The sequence below is a fragment of the Glycine max genome, chromosome 12, assembly GCF_000004515.6.
Source record: "Glycine max cultivar Williams 82 chromosome 12, Glycine_max_v4.0, whole genome shotgun sequence".
Taxonomy (NCBI): domain Eukaryota; kingdom Viridiplantae; phylum Streptophyta; class Magnoliopsida; order Fabales; family Fabaceae; genus Glycine; species Glycine max.
In genome coordinates, this window is record NC_038248.2 from 2,270,215 (window position 1) to 2,291,473 (window position 21,259).

The window sequence follows — 21,259 nt, forward strand, 5'->3', positions numbered from 1 at the left end:
TTGCAAAATTTGTTCTTGTTCTAAATTGATTTCTTTATTTTTTAATTCAGTCCTTTTTTATCTCAAAATATACTATCATGTCTTAGATTAATCAATTTACATAAAAATAGAATTTAATCTTATACTATAATATATAAGATTATCAAAATATAATAAATTAAAAAAGAATAAAATTTGAATTTTGAATTATTTTGCATAAAACTAATATTAATATTATATTTTGCACTAAATATTCAAATGAGCTTTTGGATGTAACCTCTCTTAAAGCAATTTTTAAGTTCTTATTTATTTAAGAAAATATTAATCAACTTTGTAATCTAATCAATGTTTATAATTTAATGGTCAATAGTTAAAATCTAAAAATTAGGATAGTATATTTTAAAATATACCAAGACTCAAATATTAAATTAAAAAAAATAAGAAGAATGATTTAGTATAACATACAAAATAAAGGGACGAATTTTAGAATTAAACTTTTTAATTTTAACTTACACTCGTTTCATTTTTGTAGTTGATATATGTTCAAAACCGTATCTAGGATGAGAAGAGAGGAAATTACACTTACATTACAGGACAGAGAACGGAAAGTACCAAATATACAAACATTAAAGTTTGTTTCCGGTTGTTTCGTCCTTCACGAAATTGTAGACGTGCACTCAAATCCTTTGGTGACCTCAGTGTCTTCTTTGGTTAGTTTTGGTCCAAGAATAATGGAATGCCTTGCTCCACAAGGCAAATTAAGCTGCGATAGTACTATATTATAAAATCTTGAATAAGCTTTTAAGTCAAGGTATACACGAAATTAAATCATGAAATTTGCAAGTATCTATTCGTTTACTTGTTAACATTATTAAAAAGCAAATTTAATTACTTACCTCTTACAACTGTCGATCAATCTTTATCTAAATTTTTAAATCAAATAAACTCCTAACTTTGACAATAATTATCGGCTCTTAAATTTCACAAACATAAATCTATTTTTTTCCACAACATTTTTCTACGTAATGTCTACCTAATCTCTTACAAGACACTAGTTCTTAATAACGAAGCTTAAGTTTTATTTGAACTTCTGCAAAAAAAAATAACGAAGCTTAAGTTTAATCTCCAATTCTGTTCTGTCCAAAAAAGGGTCCAATCTCCTTCTCGACTATTTATTTTTAAAGTGGCAAATAAATCAATCATAGCACATCAGACTGAGTCTTTTGAACACTGTTGCAATTAAATTTATTATATTACCAGAGAAAGTTAGACCCAAGAAAACATTGATTTTTTTTTCTTTTGTTTTTGTTTCTTCGGTTGGTAAGTAAGGGCGGGGCTGTCGTGTAATCAATGCCATTAGAGAAGAGGAATGATACTCTTACGAGTTACGACTGCTAGCATACAAAAATTTTAGGATTCAAGGACTTACAAGTTACAACTTACAACAGTTCTTTGATAAATTTTAGGAATGATTGTTAATAAATGGTTATTTGTTTTGTAAGTGAAACTATATTAGGTTTGTTTGATTCACTTTTATGCTTTGTATGAATTGAGAATCAAACATAGAGGAAAGAAATAGGAGCGATAGAAATAGAAAATAAATAAAATGAAAAATATATGTTTTTGGATGGATAGAAATGAGAATATATTAGAAAAATATAAAACTAAACCTAAAAAATGAAAACAGAGGGAGAGAGATCATTTCCTCCTATTTCATTCCAATTTGGAAAGAGGAGAGAAATGTTTTCCAGTAGGTTCTACACGAATAACTTTTCTCTTTCGTATTGTTTTTCAAACAATTGATAGAAAATTAATATTTTTATCATATTTTTCACTTTTCTATTTTTTTCACTTTATTTCTATCCAACAAATAAGAATAATGGATGTAATGATAACAGTGACAACAATACAATTTTATTCCACTTTATCACATTAACTTGACAAATATCTCTTGTACTTAGTGTGATAAAATAATTTTTCCCATTTCTTCCGAATCCTTAAAAAAAAAACATTTCTTCCCAATCCAAGAAGGTTCATAGTTCCGACAAGATTTGTCGCCAGAATGCTTTAAAAACAGAAAATTGGAAGAGGTAGAGTCAAAACGTACTCGATGAATTCCATTGAGTGAAATATATCATCACCAAGGAGCTGGGTAATGGCCTAATGGGTATGATGTTGCACAAAAGACAATGAATGTGATAATACCTCTGAACAAGTTGCTACAAAGCAAACAGAATCATTGGAAAAAAAAAAAGTGTAATTGTGGAACCAAAAACAATAAGCAAAGATTTGAACAGAGTAGATCCTCAAGAGCAATTGTATTAAACAATATTTGCTGAATTGGTGCTGAGAAAAACAACTCCACACCAAGTTTATAAAACGCAGTTGGGGCGTACCTTACCTAAGGTAACCATGAGCTCAAATGATGATGAATCACAGCAAAACCCTACTGTTAATTCCAACAAAATCAAGCCTATAGATTAATGTTCTGCTTATTTAATGGGCCAATAGTTAGATGAATAGTTGAAAACTGATTATTTAACCATAAGTTGTTGCGACCAAATTTTTTTTAGGTAAATTAATTAAACCAAAATAAACTGAATTGAGGGCCTTGAACGCCAAGAAAGGGCCAGGGTCTTAGTATCCTACAACATTTAGTTTGTGAAAAAAGAAAATATGGAGATGATAAAATTATGCGATAAGGATAAATGTTGATTTGAAGAGTTATTATTCAAATAAAAAAAATAACCACTTGGAACTAAGAGCAATTCGTGAGTCAAGGGATGTTTATGAAGATTGGCTTCCTCAAAAGTCAAAGTAAAGTTAACATTATTGTGATCAGTTGATGATGTAGTCAATCAATTAACAAAACAAAGTAATGGATTTTGAGTGAATTATTTTTTTCATACTTTTTGTGTTGGATTAAAAAATTTATATTTTTTTACTAATTTTCTTTTATTATAAAAATATTTAAATATAAATTACTTTATTTCAAAATTAATTTTGTAAAAGAAAATTTATGTAAAATATTTTTTTTCAATTTCTCACCCCAAACTCACACACATATTAAGAAATTAATTATAATAAAAAAATTGAGTTGAAAATAAATTTAGATAATTTTTGTGTTGAATTAAAAAAATTATATTGAATTTTCATTACTTACTTTCAAAATAAAAATATTTAAACATAAATCATTTCACTTTAAAATCAATCTTAACAAAACTAATTCTATAAATGCTCAATCAAACAGTTCAACTAAAAAAATAAAACAGGCTATTCTAGTTTAGCACAATTTAGAAAATGTTTGTCAAGAATAATTTTATGAGAAATTTTGTACAACAGGCTATACCAATATAATGATTCCAATTAAGATTTGTAGGCACATTTTATTTTAAGTAAACAGAAGAAGCAGCATAACACAGCAGCTACAAAAAGTGGATATCCAAAAAATATAAATTGAAGTTTTAAAAAAATATCAGTTCAGAAATTATGAACACGCGTGTATAAATCAATATATATTTTATTATTAACCATGCATTTTTTACGTGATTTAGTTATTTAAATTTAATTATTTTAAAGTGGGGAGATGGGTAAAGTATTTACCACTATTTTTTGTTTTCACCAAGAGGAAAGTTAAAAGAACACAGCACAAACCGAAACTAATGCCCAATAGCAATGGAGATAATGCCCGATTGCCTATGCCATGACATCTGCTAACGAAGGACACCTATCCCAAACAGTAAATTATTTACCCCCTAATTTAAAGAAAGCATTTTTTAAGTGTAATCCACGTTTTATTTTTTTTAAAAAAAAATTGTAACCCAGGCCACATTTTTTTTGGTAATTAATGTAACCCACATTAAATTAACCATGAATAAACCCTCATTTGTTTACTTCTAAATTAACGGTTAATAAACCCTCCTTTTTTTTTTTTACTTTATATGCATTTCCCATTTAAAGGAGTTAAATCCCATTTAAAGGAGGTGCCAAAAATGCTTGCTTACTGCCATGTTCTGAAAATCACATACTAGTTAAACAATAACGTACCATTCATTTGTCAGAATGATTTTTTTATCCATAAAAATCAAAAAACAAAAAATTTATAACCATTCACTTGCATTATGCAATCGACTGAAGTATTAGACCCCTTAAAAATTGTCTCAACGATTAAAAGCAAGAAATAATAACTTTTTAAAAAAAAATTGTCTAAAAAAAGCACCTTTGTAATTAACCAATCTAATGCTTATATTTTTTTTGAAAAATAAACAGTGCATTTTTTTTATTTCGTTACTTCAAATTTTTATTGCTTTTAAAATAAATTACAGTGATCAGCCTCATTCGATCCTACGGATTGGAATTTTGCCTAGATGTGCAATATTTTAGAAACTAATTACGTAAGTAGGATGGTTTAATAATTAATTGCTGATTTATGGATGATTTTATCATGTTGTAATCTTTTTATTTTCTTTCAAGTCATTATATCTAGTTGTCCACTACTGTGACTCACTCAATTTAATGTTGCACTGTAACATAAGTGTCATATGACAGTATGACTGTTTCTGAAAGGAATATCCTTGATCCTACGAATAAAAGACTCATGAATTTCAGCCTTTATAAAACTTGAATCTCAACCTTTAATTTTATTTTTAAACCTTTGTAAAATTAATAAAATATGAGAAAATAAAATTTCAGCTAGTAGAATGATTGTGTTTTGTTTAGCATCAGAAACTGAATATTGGCAGCATTCCTTTTATAGATTACTAACAATCAAATTCAAGAACAGCACAAGTGCGTGGAGGAACGCAGCAGAATAAATAGCGTTTTGATCTGTTCTTTTTGTTGAGTCTCTTCTCTTCATGTCATTTCATATTTTTGTGGTAATAAAACGTGTTTTGTAAATTGTAATTGCATGTGCTGCCGTGGTGGCACTATTATCTTCTACTTTAATCAGATTTAGGACTTGTTTGTTTCTTATTTTAAAAATATAAAACAAATTACAATAAGGCTCAAGCATTCACCTCTAATATTTTTTTCGTTCATTTTTTGTAGATGATAATTTTTGCACATACTATTTCATCTATGTATTTTTTTTATATTATAGAACACGTATTTTTTGAGTTTTTATTTCAAGTTAAATTAATATTTTATTAATTATATCAAATATAGTAAAATATTTGTAAATTATTATTAAATGATTTTTTATCCAACATGTATTGGGGATAAATTTGTATGTCCACGAACCAAGTCATCATGAAATCAATTCTAATTTTAATAATAAAGTATTATTTTATTTTTATTGTTATATTTCATTATTTGATCAAATAGTCCATTTGATAATGTTTTTTATTAAAATTAAAGATTTATTATTATAATAGAGATTATGATAATGAGAAATAAGTTTGTTGTTATTTTAATCTAAATCGTTCTTGATCATAGAATTATTGTAAATAGGATATCAATAATCCGGATAAATTAATATATATGTAATAGTATTCATTGGATAAATATTAACCGATCTCATTTATTAATTTGCATATATAGATGAGTCACATATTGATGTGATCATTGAACCGACTCAATTAAAAAATTTTAATGGTTAAGAAGAGTTATAATAGTTTTCTTTGAATGGAGATTGTTATAGTAATTAACAGGTTATTTGTTGTATTTTGATTCTGGACACCTAATGTTTTATAGCACTTGTTGAATGGACATTGGATATGATTAAATACATGTAGAATTAATGATTAATCAAGAAGGAATTCATCAACTCTTTGGTAATGAGTTTGAGCTCTACGAATAAAATTATATCCAGGTTAGAAAAATTAAATGAAAGAAGAAATGAGACTCTTAAGTCATTATGAGTTAATTCAAAAGGGTTTAACAGTAATATCATAATTTAGAGTTAACCTAGAGTTGTAAAGATAAAAGAAATTATCACACTACTCTTCTAATGGTTCTTGAAAGTAAAATGTTACTTCATGCTATCCGGACGTTAAGGAGTGTTGTTAGACGCATACCTTGATTAGTATATTAATTTAATTAATATATTATCGGCTTAGTAGTGAACCTACGGGGTCACATACAAACGAGTGTTCTAATCTACGTTAAAGAAATTATTTTAATATTTGATGATTAATTAAATTAAAAAATTTAATATGATCAAATGATTAATTGATTTGAAAAAGGTGGAATATTATTATATTTTTGCTAATACTGGAAATATAAATAATATGAAAGACTTGGTGAAAGAAGAGAAACAAACATGTATGATTTTATATTTAGAATTTGGGTTGAAAAGACGACTAGATACAAGTTTGACTTGGTCAATTATTATTTCAATTTTAATTGCTAAATGGTTAGCAAGAAAAGGTAACAAGAAATAATATTGCTTAAAAAAAATACTATCAATAATGATTTTGATTTGATCAGAAATTTAGTATCCTTAGTGTGCTAGAAACAGAGTCTTAGGCTGCACGTTCAAAAAAACCCAAATATCACTTCTATATTCTTATTTTTCCACTTGTCAAAGTTGATGACGAATAGAAGTCAGTCTCGATGTGGATACACGTAGAGTCTTCACATTATTGAAGAATTTTTATGCTTCAAGAATTCATCAACAGTTACACTTTTTAATATATCATCTGTCTATAATATAATTTAAATACAAAATAGATCATTTTATTCTAAAATATGTGTTTTTGAACATCTTTTTTCCTACAATATGATGCATATATACATACAAAGATGAATAATCCCTTATTATGTGATAAGATGGGAGGAAAAAGACAATAGGTGTATATATTTTTAAAATCTTTCTAGACAAAAAATTGATGATGTCAAAGAGATAGTCAGGCACTCATCATAAATATAAAAATAACTAATCTATATAGCAAACTAAAACAATATTAACTTTTGAAGTATAATATATATTCTGCAGTAAAAAAAAGTATAATATCATGTGTATGTATATATGTATCTTTTGTTTTTTTTATTGATAAATATTAAATGTTAATATTTTTGAATTTTTATTGATAGAAATTATGGGATCTGTGATTTTTTCTCTCTTTATTCTCTTTTAACCAATACGTACATGTTTGTATACACGTGAGACTTTAATTAACTAAAATTAGAATGGTATTTAAAATTAAAATTCAAAATCAAAAGCGTATTGATTCAATAAAGGATTATTTAGTTTAATTTTTTCACTTCTTTTATACTTTTTTTTTTAATTCAAATTATATGATATGCTTTAAATTGAATTAATTCATATATTTCTCATCACCCTAGAATTAGAGCTGTGATTGAAGCCTGATGATGATATAAGACGTATTATCTCCATTATCTACTTAAATATTTAACAAATTTTAATTAGACCGTTGATCTGTTATCTCTTTCTTTCCCTCTATAGATCCAAATGTGTTGCCTCCCTTTTGTACCAAGACTCATAGTTTTTTTATTTTTGCTATACCAAGACTTGTAGGTTTTAACCTTAGAGTGACCCCATCATCAATTGCATATTCAATATGAAGCTTACAAAAAGTTGTAAACCATAAATGCATTTTAGTAAATGGTAAGGAGTTAGGACCACATAATGAAAAATGGTAAGCCTATCCATTTGAATAGTGTGATGAATCAGCAAAGAACATGACCCAGCAACAACGGATAAACAACTTTTCACAACCTTGACTTGTACAACCCCAGCCACGTTTCGCCATTCAGATGTATCCGTATATTACGTTTGCGCTTTTTTTATTGGATAAAGTTTAGGTGTATCCTAGAGAATTATTAAACAAATCTCTAAGACTCAGAGAATATTTTGCAGATATATTTACATATTACTTGCCAAATATGTCTTCACATCACGATAGAAATTCAATCCACATGATTTTGAATATGAGCATGTTACCAATCTTTGTTGGCCTTACATTTTCATTTTTTATAAGCACTCTAGTCTAGTGCCATTCAAGTGTTCTATAAAATGGCACTCCCCATATCATTCTCCTTAACCCTAATCCAGTATATGCCAAATTTTCTAGAAAAATTGTTTCCACTCTACAACTGAAAACAGAGAACTCTGTTCTTGTTCTCAAAAAACAAAAAAAATGGCTTCCCTCTATGACGTGCTTGGAATTTCAGTGGGTGCAAGCTGCATCGAAATAAAGGCTGCTTACAGAAAGCTGGCAAGAACACACCATCCTGATGTTGTGGCCATGGATCAGAAGGAAAGCTCAGCGAACCAATTCATGATGATCCATTCAGCTTACTCAACTTTGTCTGACCCAGAGAAGCGAGCACAATATGATAGAGAAATCTATAGATACAGAAGATCAGCAAATATAGCAGGAAGAAATCAGACATTTTCCTATGCTGGAAGTGGAAGGAAATGGGAAACAGACCAATGTTGGTAACAGATTGTATAGTCATGTACATTATTATTAACCACTTTGTTCTCTTTTTTCTTCTTCTCTTTTTCTAAGTTTTTGTTATGACTATGTCATTCATTTATGTTTTCCTTCTTCACAATACCATCCTAAGACTGTGTAGTTCCAGATTACTTACTAGATCTCCTGATTCAAGCTTCGTGTAATTTTAATGCCATGTTGATTTGGTCAGACACTCCTGTTATTACTTATTCAAAACTCTATAGTCTATAGCATCTATTTTAGTTTATGTTTTCCACCAAAATACAAACAGATATTTTATCAACACTCAAAATTGGTTTCCCACGTGACAAAGAAGGGAAGAATAATAATACTTGCAAATTTAGAAAGCAAAAATATCAATCACAAGAGCAGTCAGGAAATGAGAAGATTGAAGAATATGAAACCTTTATTTAGGAAAGAAAAGAGCTTTTTGAAATGGGATAAAGAATAAGTAAAAACACGATGCTCATTCATCCTGACTGTATACTGTAAATAATTTGTGAAGTTTTCCTTTCTGATTTTACAGCTATCCACGATGGTTTGTACAATAGAACACAAGAAAAAACATTTACAAAAAGGTGATTTGCTTGTGTTTATAAAAGGAAATGAGTTTTGCTTAGGTTTTTCCTAAAATTACATTTGAGGATTAATTTCACAATTATGGTAAAAAAATACTCCATCATAGACCACAGAAAGACGTTAATATAATAACATTATGGTATATTAGTAAAAGAAAGATACCCTCTGCCTGTCTATATGTTTTATAGATAAATATATAAAAAAAAATGAGAAGTTTAAAAAACAGAGAGAATAAAATAGAAACTAGAATGAGATATTACTCTTATGACTATAGATAAATACCGGTGCTTTGGGTTCGGCCTAGTTAAGTAACGCCCAGCCCGTACGACGTACAAGTTCTATTTCGGTCCAATCCACCAATTCCTAGGAAGGGCTAAGCTGGCCCAACTTCCTTTCTCTCACGCATCTTTTTCAGGTATCAGATCAGAAAGCAATTATTTCCTATTACAAAAGATATATACAATAAAGGACAAAAGATAATTGGTGAGTTTGTTTAAATTCATTTCTTGAAAAAATTATATTTTAATAAAATAAGCAGTTTTTTTTGTTTTTTTAGCGTATTTGCCTAAATTGTTTCTATTTTAAAAAAAATATTTTTTACTTATTTTGAGAAGCAAATTCTATCTTCTTATTAAAAAAATACTTTTTTTTAGAAAATGCTTCTTTTACAATTATTTTTTTATTAAGTTTAAACAAACCTATCCAACAAGATATGCAACATTCTGCATAAATGACATAACCCGCCAAGGAGGAAGAGCTCCTTTCTCAGCAAAAAATTTGGTAGTATATTTCAATTCATTTGGTTTTTCAAGTTATAGTTTATTTCAAGCATTGATATGATATCTTTTTTATTCCATTTTAATTGAGATATAAATTCTATTTTGTATTATTAAAGTTTTAGTCCTTTATATTTTCTCTTGAGATATTATTTTTTTATTTTTCCAGTAATTTAGTATAGATTATTCGTTAATTAAGGTTTTAGAAAATCAATTGAGTGTATAATGACAAAAAATCTGAAAAAATTGTATAATGACAAAATCACTAATTCATAAAAGTCTACACCAAGATTATTAAATATAATATAGTTATACCTAACTAGAGATGAAATGAACTAGAAATTTATGCCACACTATACCTGTGTTCAAATCAAAATGCTTAAGCCAATTTTTTTAGAAACATAAACCAGCACTTGCTATGATCTGCCTAGGAAGACATAGGTAAGAATTCAATCCCAAAGTTTTTTTATATTAATTATTAGGACAAAATGATAACGACACACACAACAGTACACTTTTATTTTCAAGTAAGAGGGCCATGCTCTCCACGGCCAGGCCCAGCCACATGAAGGTAGGCCTGCCCCTTCTTCATCCTACACAACTTTCTGAAAAATAAAAATTAGCTTCTTTTTTTTATTTTCTACACCGTAGTAAATCCTGATAAATTTTCTGTGTGATTATAGCCAACATCGAGGAAATGAGGATACACTTTTTCAAAAGCCACTGATAATTTTCAATGCTGTAATTTAAAAATGTGCTAATGTAAAATGATTTACACAAATATATATATTTTCTTATTATTTATACAAATATATAATTTTACGATTTAGAATGTAAATTTAAGTTGGAAGAACTTAGATTTACACTGTAATTTTAAAAAATGGAAAAAAGTTGAGAATTGGGGTCATTATTTTTTTTTAATTTGAAAAAAATAAAAATAAAAAGAGCGAAAAGAAGTAGAAGCAAGCACCAGAAGTGGAATTAGAAGCTTGAAGAGTTGATTTACAGTGATAAACTTTGTTAGCTTCGATCTTTCTAGAAGAGACGCGTCTTCTGAGGATTCTCCTTCTTCTTCTTCGGTGGTGGTTGTTCTTCTTCTTCGCTGAGAGGTCCTCGTTAACTTTGGGCCTCAACCCACAAACACTCGTTTTCTGAGTGGCTCTCTTCGTTATTCGCATTGGCGTTCGAATGTTGACAGTACGAATTCAGGTTTGGAAGACCCAAATACTCAATTTTTGTTTTGCAAAACCTTTTCAAAATCACATAATTACAGTGTAAATTTGGATTTTTCCAATCCGAATTTACATTATAATAGTAAAATTGTATGAATATGTATTTTTGTGTAAATATTTTTTTTTGGTATGTTTATGAACAAATTTGCCCAACTCTGTGCATAAGTGTTACATATAAACCTTTTCGAAATACACGTACACTCTCTGCTACTCACTGGAAAGGAAAAGGTGCTTTCCGGATTCTAGAACTATACTTCCCCTGTCCAAGCTGAATCTTATATACCTTATTTCATCTCTAATAACTTTCAAGCCTGCTCACTCATTGCTTTACAGATGCTTCATTTTGCATTTTTGCTACTTCATTTTGTTTATGTGGTAGCTTCCTTTACTTTTGTTACTTCAATTTTAGAAACTTTTCTGTCTAGTAAAATTGAGATTTTAAACAGCACAGAAATATTGGGCTTGAATTTGGCTTAGCTTATAAAAAGCTCTAACCGCGCTTCTGTTGGGATTTAAATTTCTTGTCTCTATTGTTATGATTACTTTGTTGGAAATGAAATGAATTACATAATATTAAGAATCTTTATGTAAATTATTTCAGATAAAATATAAGGAAAACCATCTGATTGAATATAAATAGATAATGGGTTAAAGTTAAAATAAAATTATTTGAATAATATTTGAGTTTAATTCTTAACAAAAAAAATCTTTGATCAATTTTTATTTACTTTTTGATCTAAACTTTGGATTACTTAAGTTTATTTTTTCTAATGAAACTGAGGATTAAGATAAAAAATAAGATAAAATATAATGGAATAAAATCGGATTAAATATATTCTATTCCAACGAATATTTCCATTTCTCGCTCTTTCTAATTTTGGGAGTTGGGACATTTTTCTAGTTCTTATTCTCACAGTTTATCAAATAAAGAAATAAACATTTTATTTTATTTTTCTTCAAATATTTAAATAATGATAATTTATTTAATATTACCGTATTTCACTTTGTTTACCAAAACTTTAATTTCATTTTGTTAATCATGGTTATCGAAACGAGAGTAATGGATAATGAGATAAAATACTCAGAAAAAAAAAAGGCTAATGAGATAAAATATATCGATTTTATTTGAAGAATAATATATATTAATTAGCAACATTTTATAATATTAAATCTAAGTTTTATCTTAATGAATTTACACTTGTAATATTGAATGAAAAGCTGTTTGTAAAATGCTCAATTTATAGCACAGCATTGGTACAAGTTGCACAAGTAAAGTAATGCATAATGTTTGATTGCTAAATGTAATTAATGAGAAGCTGCTGCTTGCAAAATGCTTCAGTTGATCGAGTATTGAAAGTAAAATGATCGATTTTCTTTTCCTTTCATCTGGCCTTTAGACACTCGTTGTATTGGAAAAAAGCAGATAAGTATCATTTTGCATTTTTGAGGATATGGAGCATTGGAATTTCGTATACACTAAAATGTCAGTTTATCAGTTAATTTTGAAAATATTTTATTCTAGCGAAACTAACATTGGTATGTAAAGATGATAAAAAAAAAAAACATGTTTAATTAGTCAAAAAATCAAATAAACAACTAACTTGTGCAATTTCATAAACTTCTTTGTTTTATTTTCTTTTTTCTTGTTATGATAAGTGACCATGACAAAATGCTCTCCACTATCTGAACACTATTATGTCAATTTTGCCTGAAAAATGTGATCGTGAAAATGAGTTGTATGTGATATAAAGAACTAGTCCAAAGCCTGTTGGGTGATGGAGATATGAAAGTTGCACTTAATGAAGCCTGCTGATGGTAAGATTCTGAGAACATGCAGCTGCTCTGAATGCTTCTGAGGCTGCCCTGCTTTTCTCTTTGCAAGGGTCTGCTCAAAATTCATGTGGTAATTCTTCAACACCATATTGCCCAAGCTAGTTCGCAAATAATATGGCCTGCCACTGCCTAGCTATTGAACATCACGGCCCTAATAGCGCATGTTTATGTTTATCTTATATATAATTTAATCACTAAAATCAATTCTCCTTAACTTTTATGAAAATGGTTTCTATTACATCCCTTAGTTAACTTGTTTGTCATTCAAACTTTGATTGAAGAAGTCTTAGGCTATGGTTGACAGACAAGGATGAATTGAGATAAATTAAAAATAAAAGTATATGAAATGATAAGAGACCAAAGAGAATAGAAAATTAGATTATTTGATTGAGATGAAAGAAAGGGTAAAAATGATAAAAGATTTGAATTAAAATAATAGATAAATAATAAAAAAAGAGAATAAAAAAATAAAAATGAAACCAGTGTCCATTTTAACTTTAATTGATTGAGCACTAGTAAATAATTATATAATTTATTATGCAATTTCATCTAATGTTAAGTAAAGTAAAATTCGAATAAATGACTGATTAGTTCAATTATATTATAAACATAATTGATTCTGATATTAACTTATCGTCACAGCAGAAAAAACAAAAAAAATAATTAAAATAACATTGACACTTTTCATCGGAATCAATCTTGACAAATACATTAATTATTTCACATCAATCCTTACTTTTATTCCATTCTGAGATGAAAATGAAAAGATATTATCTATATTTTTTTCAAAACGATCTCCTTCCCTATCACTTTCATTCCTATTCATCATCCCCTTGAAGCAAACACCTTAGCTTGTTGGTAGGAAATGACGCAATGAAGTAGAGAATATTAGGTAAAGGTCCCATCAATCATCAATGTTTAAGCAAGTGAAGAAGCAAGGTAACCTTGTCACATGACTCATGCAACCAGCAGGGAAATCGACGACGCGTCCCGCCACAACCACCCCTTCTTCTATCATTGCCGCCGTTGCCCCCATCCAGCTTCTAATTTTGGTGGTGGCGGGACTTGTTATAAATGTCAGACTTCAACTTCAACTTTCTTATTAAAGGCCTGTTTATGTTTTTTTGGTTCATTTCTTTGAGCTTTTGCTTTAATAATGCTGGTGTGTGTGTGTGTATATATATATATATATATATATACAAAGCAGTATTTGTTGCAGATAGGGCTGTCACTGCTGCTAGAGTTGCTACTACTGTCACGATTGTTATTATACTATGTTACCATCTGATTTTATAGGGACTTGAGTTAATTGTTACTGCTATGAGTTTAATTAATTGTCATTATTAATAATTAGGAAAATACAAGTATTTCGTGTTTCTCTATATATTTTAAATAAATAAAAAAGAAACAAGGTTTAGACTAAGGAAAAAAATAATTAACTAAAAAATAGTGGGACAACTTTTTTTAAAAAATAAATAAATTGATAGAAGATAAAATTATCTAAAAATATATACATCAAATGAAATAATTCTCGTTATTAATAATTATAGATATTAGCAGTGTTATTAATAATTTCAAAACTCACCAATTTTTAATTAGTAATTTATACCTCTGTTTATACATAGAAAATAAATTAAAGGATATTTTTTTATTAATGATCCTTTGCAGAGCACGACCAACCTTGATGCTAGGCTATAATTTCATACTAATTACCGTGATGAAAATCGTACTGCGTGAATATTTTTAATTCCTCTAAAGCTTAAAAGAGATTATATAAGAAAAAAGACAAATCATGTTTTTGTCTATCACTAATTGAAGAGGAGAGTGTAACGATTCTGTATTCTTGATCAAATGAAACTTTTCGTAATGAAGTGATTGAAGAGGAGAGAGAGTAACGATTTTGGATTCTTGAGTCAAATGAGTCTCAAATTTCAAGTAGTTAAAGAGTATAGACAGATCACATCTCTAAAAAAAAAAAAAAACAGTATAGACAGATTACCGTTAAGTGCTGGACCATTACAAAAGGATCCATACTGTCATTTGAGAATTTGACAATTTTTTGTAAGCATACGAGAGAGTAAATGCAAGTATGCAAGAGAAACATATTCAGTCTCCAATGCGTCAAAGTAACTTAATTATATATAGTTAAACCCTATGATATTTCTATTAAAAATATCCAATAGAAAATATTTAGGAAAAATGCAAATTAACAAATAACTGTAAAGCTAGCTTTTTTTATTATTACTAATTTTATAAATAAATGAATGAACTTATAGAATTTGGATCTTCTCTAGTCATTTGAACATTTCGGTTGAAGAGAGAAAAACCCATAAGCCTTGAGTGTCTCTCTCTAACTAGAAAATTCTAGTGCATGAGAGGAGTTGTTTCTAAGCCTAGACTGAAAATGGCATGATTGGTTGGGACGAATCCAAGAGACAAGCAAAGGCTTGAGACACTTAATGTATATAAAGAAAAATTTAAATTTTAAAAAAAAATGCTAATAAAAGAAAACGTATAAGAGAAATAGATTTTTGAGCTGATATTAGATCATATCTTTTATTTTACACATAAAAATAATAATAAATATTTTTTAAACTTAATATCTATAAAATAATTATTTAATAGAAGTAAAATGTTTAGATAATTATGAAAAAAAAAAATTGTCCCCCACCTTTATATATTTTTGAATTCGTTCCTGGATTGCACATACTGGCTATTAGTGAAAAAATGACATGTGACAAAGCTTACATGTAATGGTTACATGTCAAGGAAAAGTCAACATGAAGTCTAAATGACTTTGAGAAGCAATTGTTATATAGGAAAAGTAAATAAAATACATAATATTTAAAGAAACGTATAATTAAGGTAATGACTATAAAATAGTAGACTCATTATTTTGATTTATTAGGTCTATAAATGAAGTTCTTTAATTGTCTGTTTTTATAAGATATTCAATTTTATCTTTTAGAGTTGTGCATTCTTCAATGGAGTGTCCTCAATTTTCGGTGATAATAATTTTGTTTTGTATAATTAACCTTTTGGTGGAGTTTTTGCATGCTTTGGTACTGCCAGGGTCTCAGTTGCAATAGCTTGTTCTATTATGTGGAATTGGCCGACATTAAGCGGAGTATAGTGGGCATAACAAAGATCGTGTCGTGTTTGCTCTTTGGATGGTTCATTCATTCATTTTCCGAAACCTTCTTATCAAAGTCAATATTTATTGTTGATGTTTCGATTCTTACCTGATTTTGGTAGTTGGTCAACTCCTTCATTTGCATATATTTGGCGACCCTTGGTTTAAGGTCATCCATGTCTACGATGAGCTTTTTACAAAGTCTAATAACAAAACCATTAGGTTGTAAGGCTATAATCAAATTATGCATTGCCACTGCCATGTCAAGATTATGAATGTTCAATATTACTTTCCCAAATCTCTACATAAAGGCATCCAATGGTTCCCTATTCTCTTGCCTGATGTTGAGAAGTGCAACCGAAGTCAAATGATAGGGTCGACTAGTTGCAAACTGAATACTAGAGTGAATTGCTAAGGCTTCAAAAGACTTAAAGGAATTTGAAAGGAGTTCGTCAAACCAATGAAGAGCTTGACCTTTCAATAAGGTGGAAACACATGACATGAAACTACATCTTTAGTTGTGTACAAGCTCATTTGTGTCACATACTCATCGATGTGTTTGGTCGAATAGATAAAGTCATCATATACGTCCAAGGTAAAAAGGACTTCCGAAATATCGGGAACAAAAGGGTGTCGATGAGGTGGTGGTTGTGCACTAGTAGTGGCAACAAACAATCTTTGGGTTTGTTGTTGGACACTAGTGTGGGTGTTTATCAGCCATTTGTACATAGTTGTCTGCCCATCATGTTGTCGAGTATGTGTTTGATCTTTGGGTCTTCATGATTAGTTCAGGTTTTTCAACTCTGCATTCTCCTGATGGAGTGCTGAAATATCTTGTGCATGTTGTCAACACATTACTGAAAGCTCCACATTCAATTGCCACATAACCAAAGACAAGTCCATTTTGTCCTCAGTATGGACATAATTATCGTCCTCAATTTGTTGTGTTGCTTGGGTAGAAACTCATGTGTTCTCAATGTTCATTCCTATCTGAAACTTCAAGTAGTAACCATAATCTATGAGGATGTAGGATAAGTTTTACCTAGGCTCCACGATGAGCACTTGCTTTGTTCTTCGTGTTCATTTTTATCTAAGTACATGATCTACGAGGTCATAGGATAAATTTTACCTAAGTCACACAGTAGATGCCAAAATGGTCCTGCTCAAGGGAAATAGGGTATCCTTCTTCCCTCAATGCTCTTGGCTTCAAAGTTTTTTTTTCCTTAGTGCTCAACTTCTCTACTATTTGGAGGAAAGGTACCTACAAAAAAGTACTTCAACGCTAAAGTAAGTTTTCGACACAGAGCCATGAATAAGAATAATAAATGACAACCAATAAAGGTTTTACCTTGAGAACCTCACACATAATTATACATACCTTAATGAGTCTTTGATTTATGGGCTTTGTACATTATTACAATTTTAGGTAATCTAGTGTCGATCATGGTTATGATGTTAATCGTTTCCTTAATATTGGCTAGTGTGCCTTTATTTTTTCGCTATATTGAGCTGGAAAGGTGTCTCAACCATTTGGGGTGGAATGCCATGTCCCTAGAACTGATATGTTGAGTTATAATATTTTTTAGTTAAGTACATGATCTTCTTGTTATAGCCAAATACCCATGTGGTATAAATATAATTTAATTTATGTGTCAAAATTATCATATATGTATATATAAAAAAATGAAAGAAATTTTATCTTATCATGATGATTTTAACCCAACTTCCCTCTTAAGTGTTATATATATATATATATATATATATATATATATATATATATATATATATATATATATAAACTAACAGAATTGGATAAGGAACATAATAACATTATCATATCACCAAACAAATAATAGATTACACTTAGATATAATGGTTGTCTTATTCTTTCATATCATATCCTAATCAGCAAATAGCTGTAATAAGATTACATAAGATATATGTTATGCTATTCAATATATAAAAAATAATAGAAAAAAATACAAAAATAACATATTTTACTTATTTAACTAATGTTCTTTTCAGAAGTATAATTTTTTGTTTCTCCTATTTTCCAAACTTCCAATCAAATAAATATATATATATTTTTACTTCTTTTCATTTTATTTTTTTATTTCTCGTATCAAATAATGTAAAAATGTATTTACTTTCCATCAGTTCTTTTTTACAGTACTTTATTTTTCGTTTTCTTTGTAGATTGCAAATTGGATTTGGTATGTGTTTATTTTCTTCAGTATTCAAGTAATTAGCAAATCAAATCAAAATCCTCAAACAGAGACAGATGGTCCATAACTATCTTCATAAATATAGATACTTAAGATTTGAATTTTTATTCAAAATATTCAACAGTATTTATTGGATTTTTATTAAATAAATATAAATATATTAAAATTATTTTTCTATGCATCAGAAAATATTAAAAGTATTTATTTCTTCAAAAAAAGATTTGAATTTTTAGTTAACAGTTGAATTGACTAGTCAAACAAAAATTGTGACTATTTTTCATTTTCAATAATAATTTTGTGCTGGCATCTCTTAACAGTATAGTGAAAAAAAATGGAGACATAAAATTAATAAAAAAATAGACCTACGAATTAGAAGAAAGAAAAGATGTTGACTGCTGCACTAAGAGTGAAAGGAAGATCGAACGGTCCATACGCGTTATGGATAAAGGTATGATGCCCCAACCACGTGATCAGCTCCTGAATAGTGGAATCCTCATAGTCAGTTTTTTGTTTTTTGGTCAACAGAATTCTAATAGTCAGTTTGAATTTGATTAAGAGAATAGAAAACCCGTGGCCCACAACGAAAAAAGCCCAATAAAAAAATAGTTATATAAGGAGCCCTTCCCAGAGTGAAAGTGAAAAGAAGGGTTTGTGAGAACAAGAAAAAGAGGCGCAAGATGAGTGGTAGGGTTTCTGGGAAGGTGAAGTGGTTCAATGATCAGAAGGGGTTTGGATTCATAAGCCCTGACGATGGCAGCGACGATCTCTTCGTTCACCAATCTCAGATCAAATCTGACGGTTTCCGAAGCCTCGCCGAAGGAGAGTCCGTTGAGTTCGCCATTGAATCTGAATCTGACGGACGCGCGAAGGCTGTTGATGTCACTGGCCCCGACGGCGCCAGCGTCCAGGGAACCAGACGAGGCGGTGATGGTGGCCGAAGCTATGGCGGGGGACGAGGAGGTGGTGGAGGTGGCTACGGTGGAGGCGGTGGCTACGGTGGTGGTGGTGGCTACGGTGGAGGCGGTGGTTACGGTGGTGGTGGAAGAGGCGGTGGAGGCGGTGCTTGCTACAACTGTGGTGAATCGGGACATCTGGCTAGGGATTGCAGTGGAGGCGGTGGTGGGGACAGGTACGGAGGAGGTGGTGGTGGTGGCAGATATGGAGGCGGCGGTGGCGGGAGGTACGTTGGTGGTGGAGGCGGCGGCGGCGGCGGAGGAAGCTGCTACAGCTGTGGAGAGTCTGGGCATTTTGCCAGAGATTGCCCATCAAGTGCTCGTTGAATTTACTGTTAGGGTTGTTTATGTTTTGCGGATTGTTTTAAGTTTTTACTTTAATATGTCTTAGGGATTTTAATGGTTTCTGTCCAAACTATGGGTTCTTATGAGTAGATGTGTGGGATTTTTCTTTTTTGGTTATTTAAATGAAGGGTTTCTGTGTTATCGTTACAATCTGCAAACTAAAATCTGTTTGAACTTACATTTTGCTATAATGAATCGTATGATTGCTATCAATTATTGTTGTGATTTGCTATGAAGATTGAATTGTATAATTAGGGTGTTCAGTGCGATTGTTGATGCAGTAACTTGCTATTCTGAAGTTGTGGTGATTTTAGTTTTTGTAATACGAATTTATTAATTGATTTGAACCGGCCATCCTTGTGACTATAGGTTATTTCACTGCCTAGGGTCTTTTCTTGGAAAGCGAATCAATTCATTATACATCTCGGTTTACAAGAAAGGCACAAACCCCTAAGTAAATTATGACTCAATTTTCTGCGTGCAGGGGCTGCAGAAGCAGCACTCGTCCAATCTGATCAATTTTTTACAGCATTTTCCAAGCGTGTAAATCTATAAATAGTTGAAAGGCTTTTGTAGGCGATAGCCCAAAATTACTTTGGGGCATCTCACGGCTTGTTGTTCTTCGAGTATTAATGGCTCATCATTATAATGTTGATGGAAGGGGTCGGTCATTAGTTTAAGCCCAAACTAAAGTATGACACTCGCAATCCGAGTGCTCGTTAGTTGTATGATGTGTTTAGTATATTTTTTAAGCTTTGATGGATGATAAAGAATTAAACTGATATGGTATAGTATGGGTTAAAAAGTGATATTTTATTATCTTCCTGGAATATAACAATTTGGTTTGCAGTATAGGGCTTCCACCCATAGATGTCCTCTTAGTTTAGGTTTCAATATCAATTCAGAGCAGTTTTCAAAGGATCATCGGTACCTCCTAGGAGTCTCATGGTAGAGCTGAGTCTTTGGAACAAAAATGTGTTTGGGAATTCTATAACAACCATTGGCACATTTAAGGGCCATTGTAAGTTGCAACCTTATCAGATATTCGGTCCACAATTCACCGGATGTAGAGAATCTGAATTTGTTCCACAATCCACCGGATGTGGAGAATCTGAATGGTATTCTTGTTAGTTCCTAAGGTGGAGCAAGCAACCTAGTTGAATTGACAAAAAGCTCTTGCCTAAAGAGGAGTAATGGAGGTGCTAAAATTCCACTTACATTTATTTCCCACTAGGAATAAATCCCCCACTAACCAATATAATGGCTTAGGAAGCCTAAAAACATAAAACTGACCTAAAACATATAGGAAAATTAGAAAATGGTCTTTAAGCTTGTTGAATTTATAAGTTATAGAAGTGACACAATTCTTAGTTTGTGAACTTGCATCACTAAGCTGTTGAATGTCTCTTGATTTTTCTCGGTCTTATTTTAAACATTGGGTCTTTCATCACTGTAAAAGATATTTGAAATAATTAAACCTTTGCAGAATCATATCAATGGAGTAATGGAGGTGCTTGTGAATCCCGTCTAAGCCAGTCTTGTTCCAAACCGTGAAAATAAAGATATATCATTATGCAAGAAGTGCTTTCACTCACTTGAGTAGTTTTTTTTTTTGAAATGAGGATATTAGCCTCCCTCTTTCTTTTAGGGTCCTTTTGAAAGTAGTGTAAGTGGAAGGAAAAAAGAATTGAGAGGAAAAAACACAGCAATATGTTGTTCTTTGTTAGATTGAAAAGAAAATTGAAGGAAGATCTAAAGAAAAGTTGACTTCAAGAAATATT

The 21,259-nt window shown here is 30.1% G+C and overlaps 2 protein-coding genes across 2 annotated transcripts; both read left to right on the top strand.

Moving 5' to 3' along the window:
- Positions 1 to 7,835: 7,835 nt before the first annotated feature.
- Positions 7,836 to 8,507, top strand: LOC100798520 (chaperone protein dnaJ 11-like protein). Its single transcript, NM_001253004.3, has one exon. The coding sequence runs from the start codon at positions 8,082 to 8,084 to the stop codon at positions 8,385 to 8,387; it is 306 nt and encodes a 101-aa protein (NP_001239933.1). The 5' UTR covers positions 7,836 to 8,081; the 3' UTR covers positions 8,388 to 8,507.
- A 10,292-nt stretch (positions 8,508 to 18,799) lies between these two features.
- LOC100795875 (glycine-rich protein 2) lies at positions 18,800 to 19,691 on the top strand. Its single transcript, XM_003540784.5, has one exon. The coding sequence runs from the start codon at positions 18,858 to 18,860 to the stop codon at positions 19,458 to 19,460; it is 603 nt and encodes a 200-aa protein (XP_003540832.1). The 5' UTR covers positions 18,800 to 18,857; the 3' UTR covers positions 19,461 to 19,691.
- The last annotated feature ends 1,568 nt before the right edge of the window (positions 19,692 to 21,259 follow it).

Excerpts from the sequence above, each read along its gene's own strand:
- LOC100798520 (NM_001253004.3), top strand. The coding sequence starts at position 8,082 with ATGGCTTCCCTCTATGACGTGCTTGGAATTTCAGTGGGTGCAAGCTGC.
- LOC100795875 (XM_003540784.5), top strand. The coding sequence starts at position 18,858 with ATGAGTGGTAGGGTTTCTGGGAAGGTGAAGTGGTTCAATGATCAGAAG.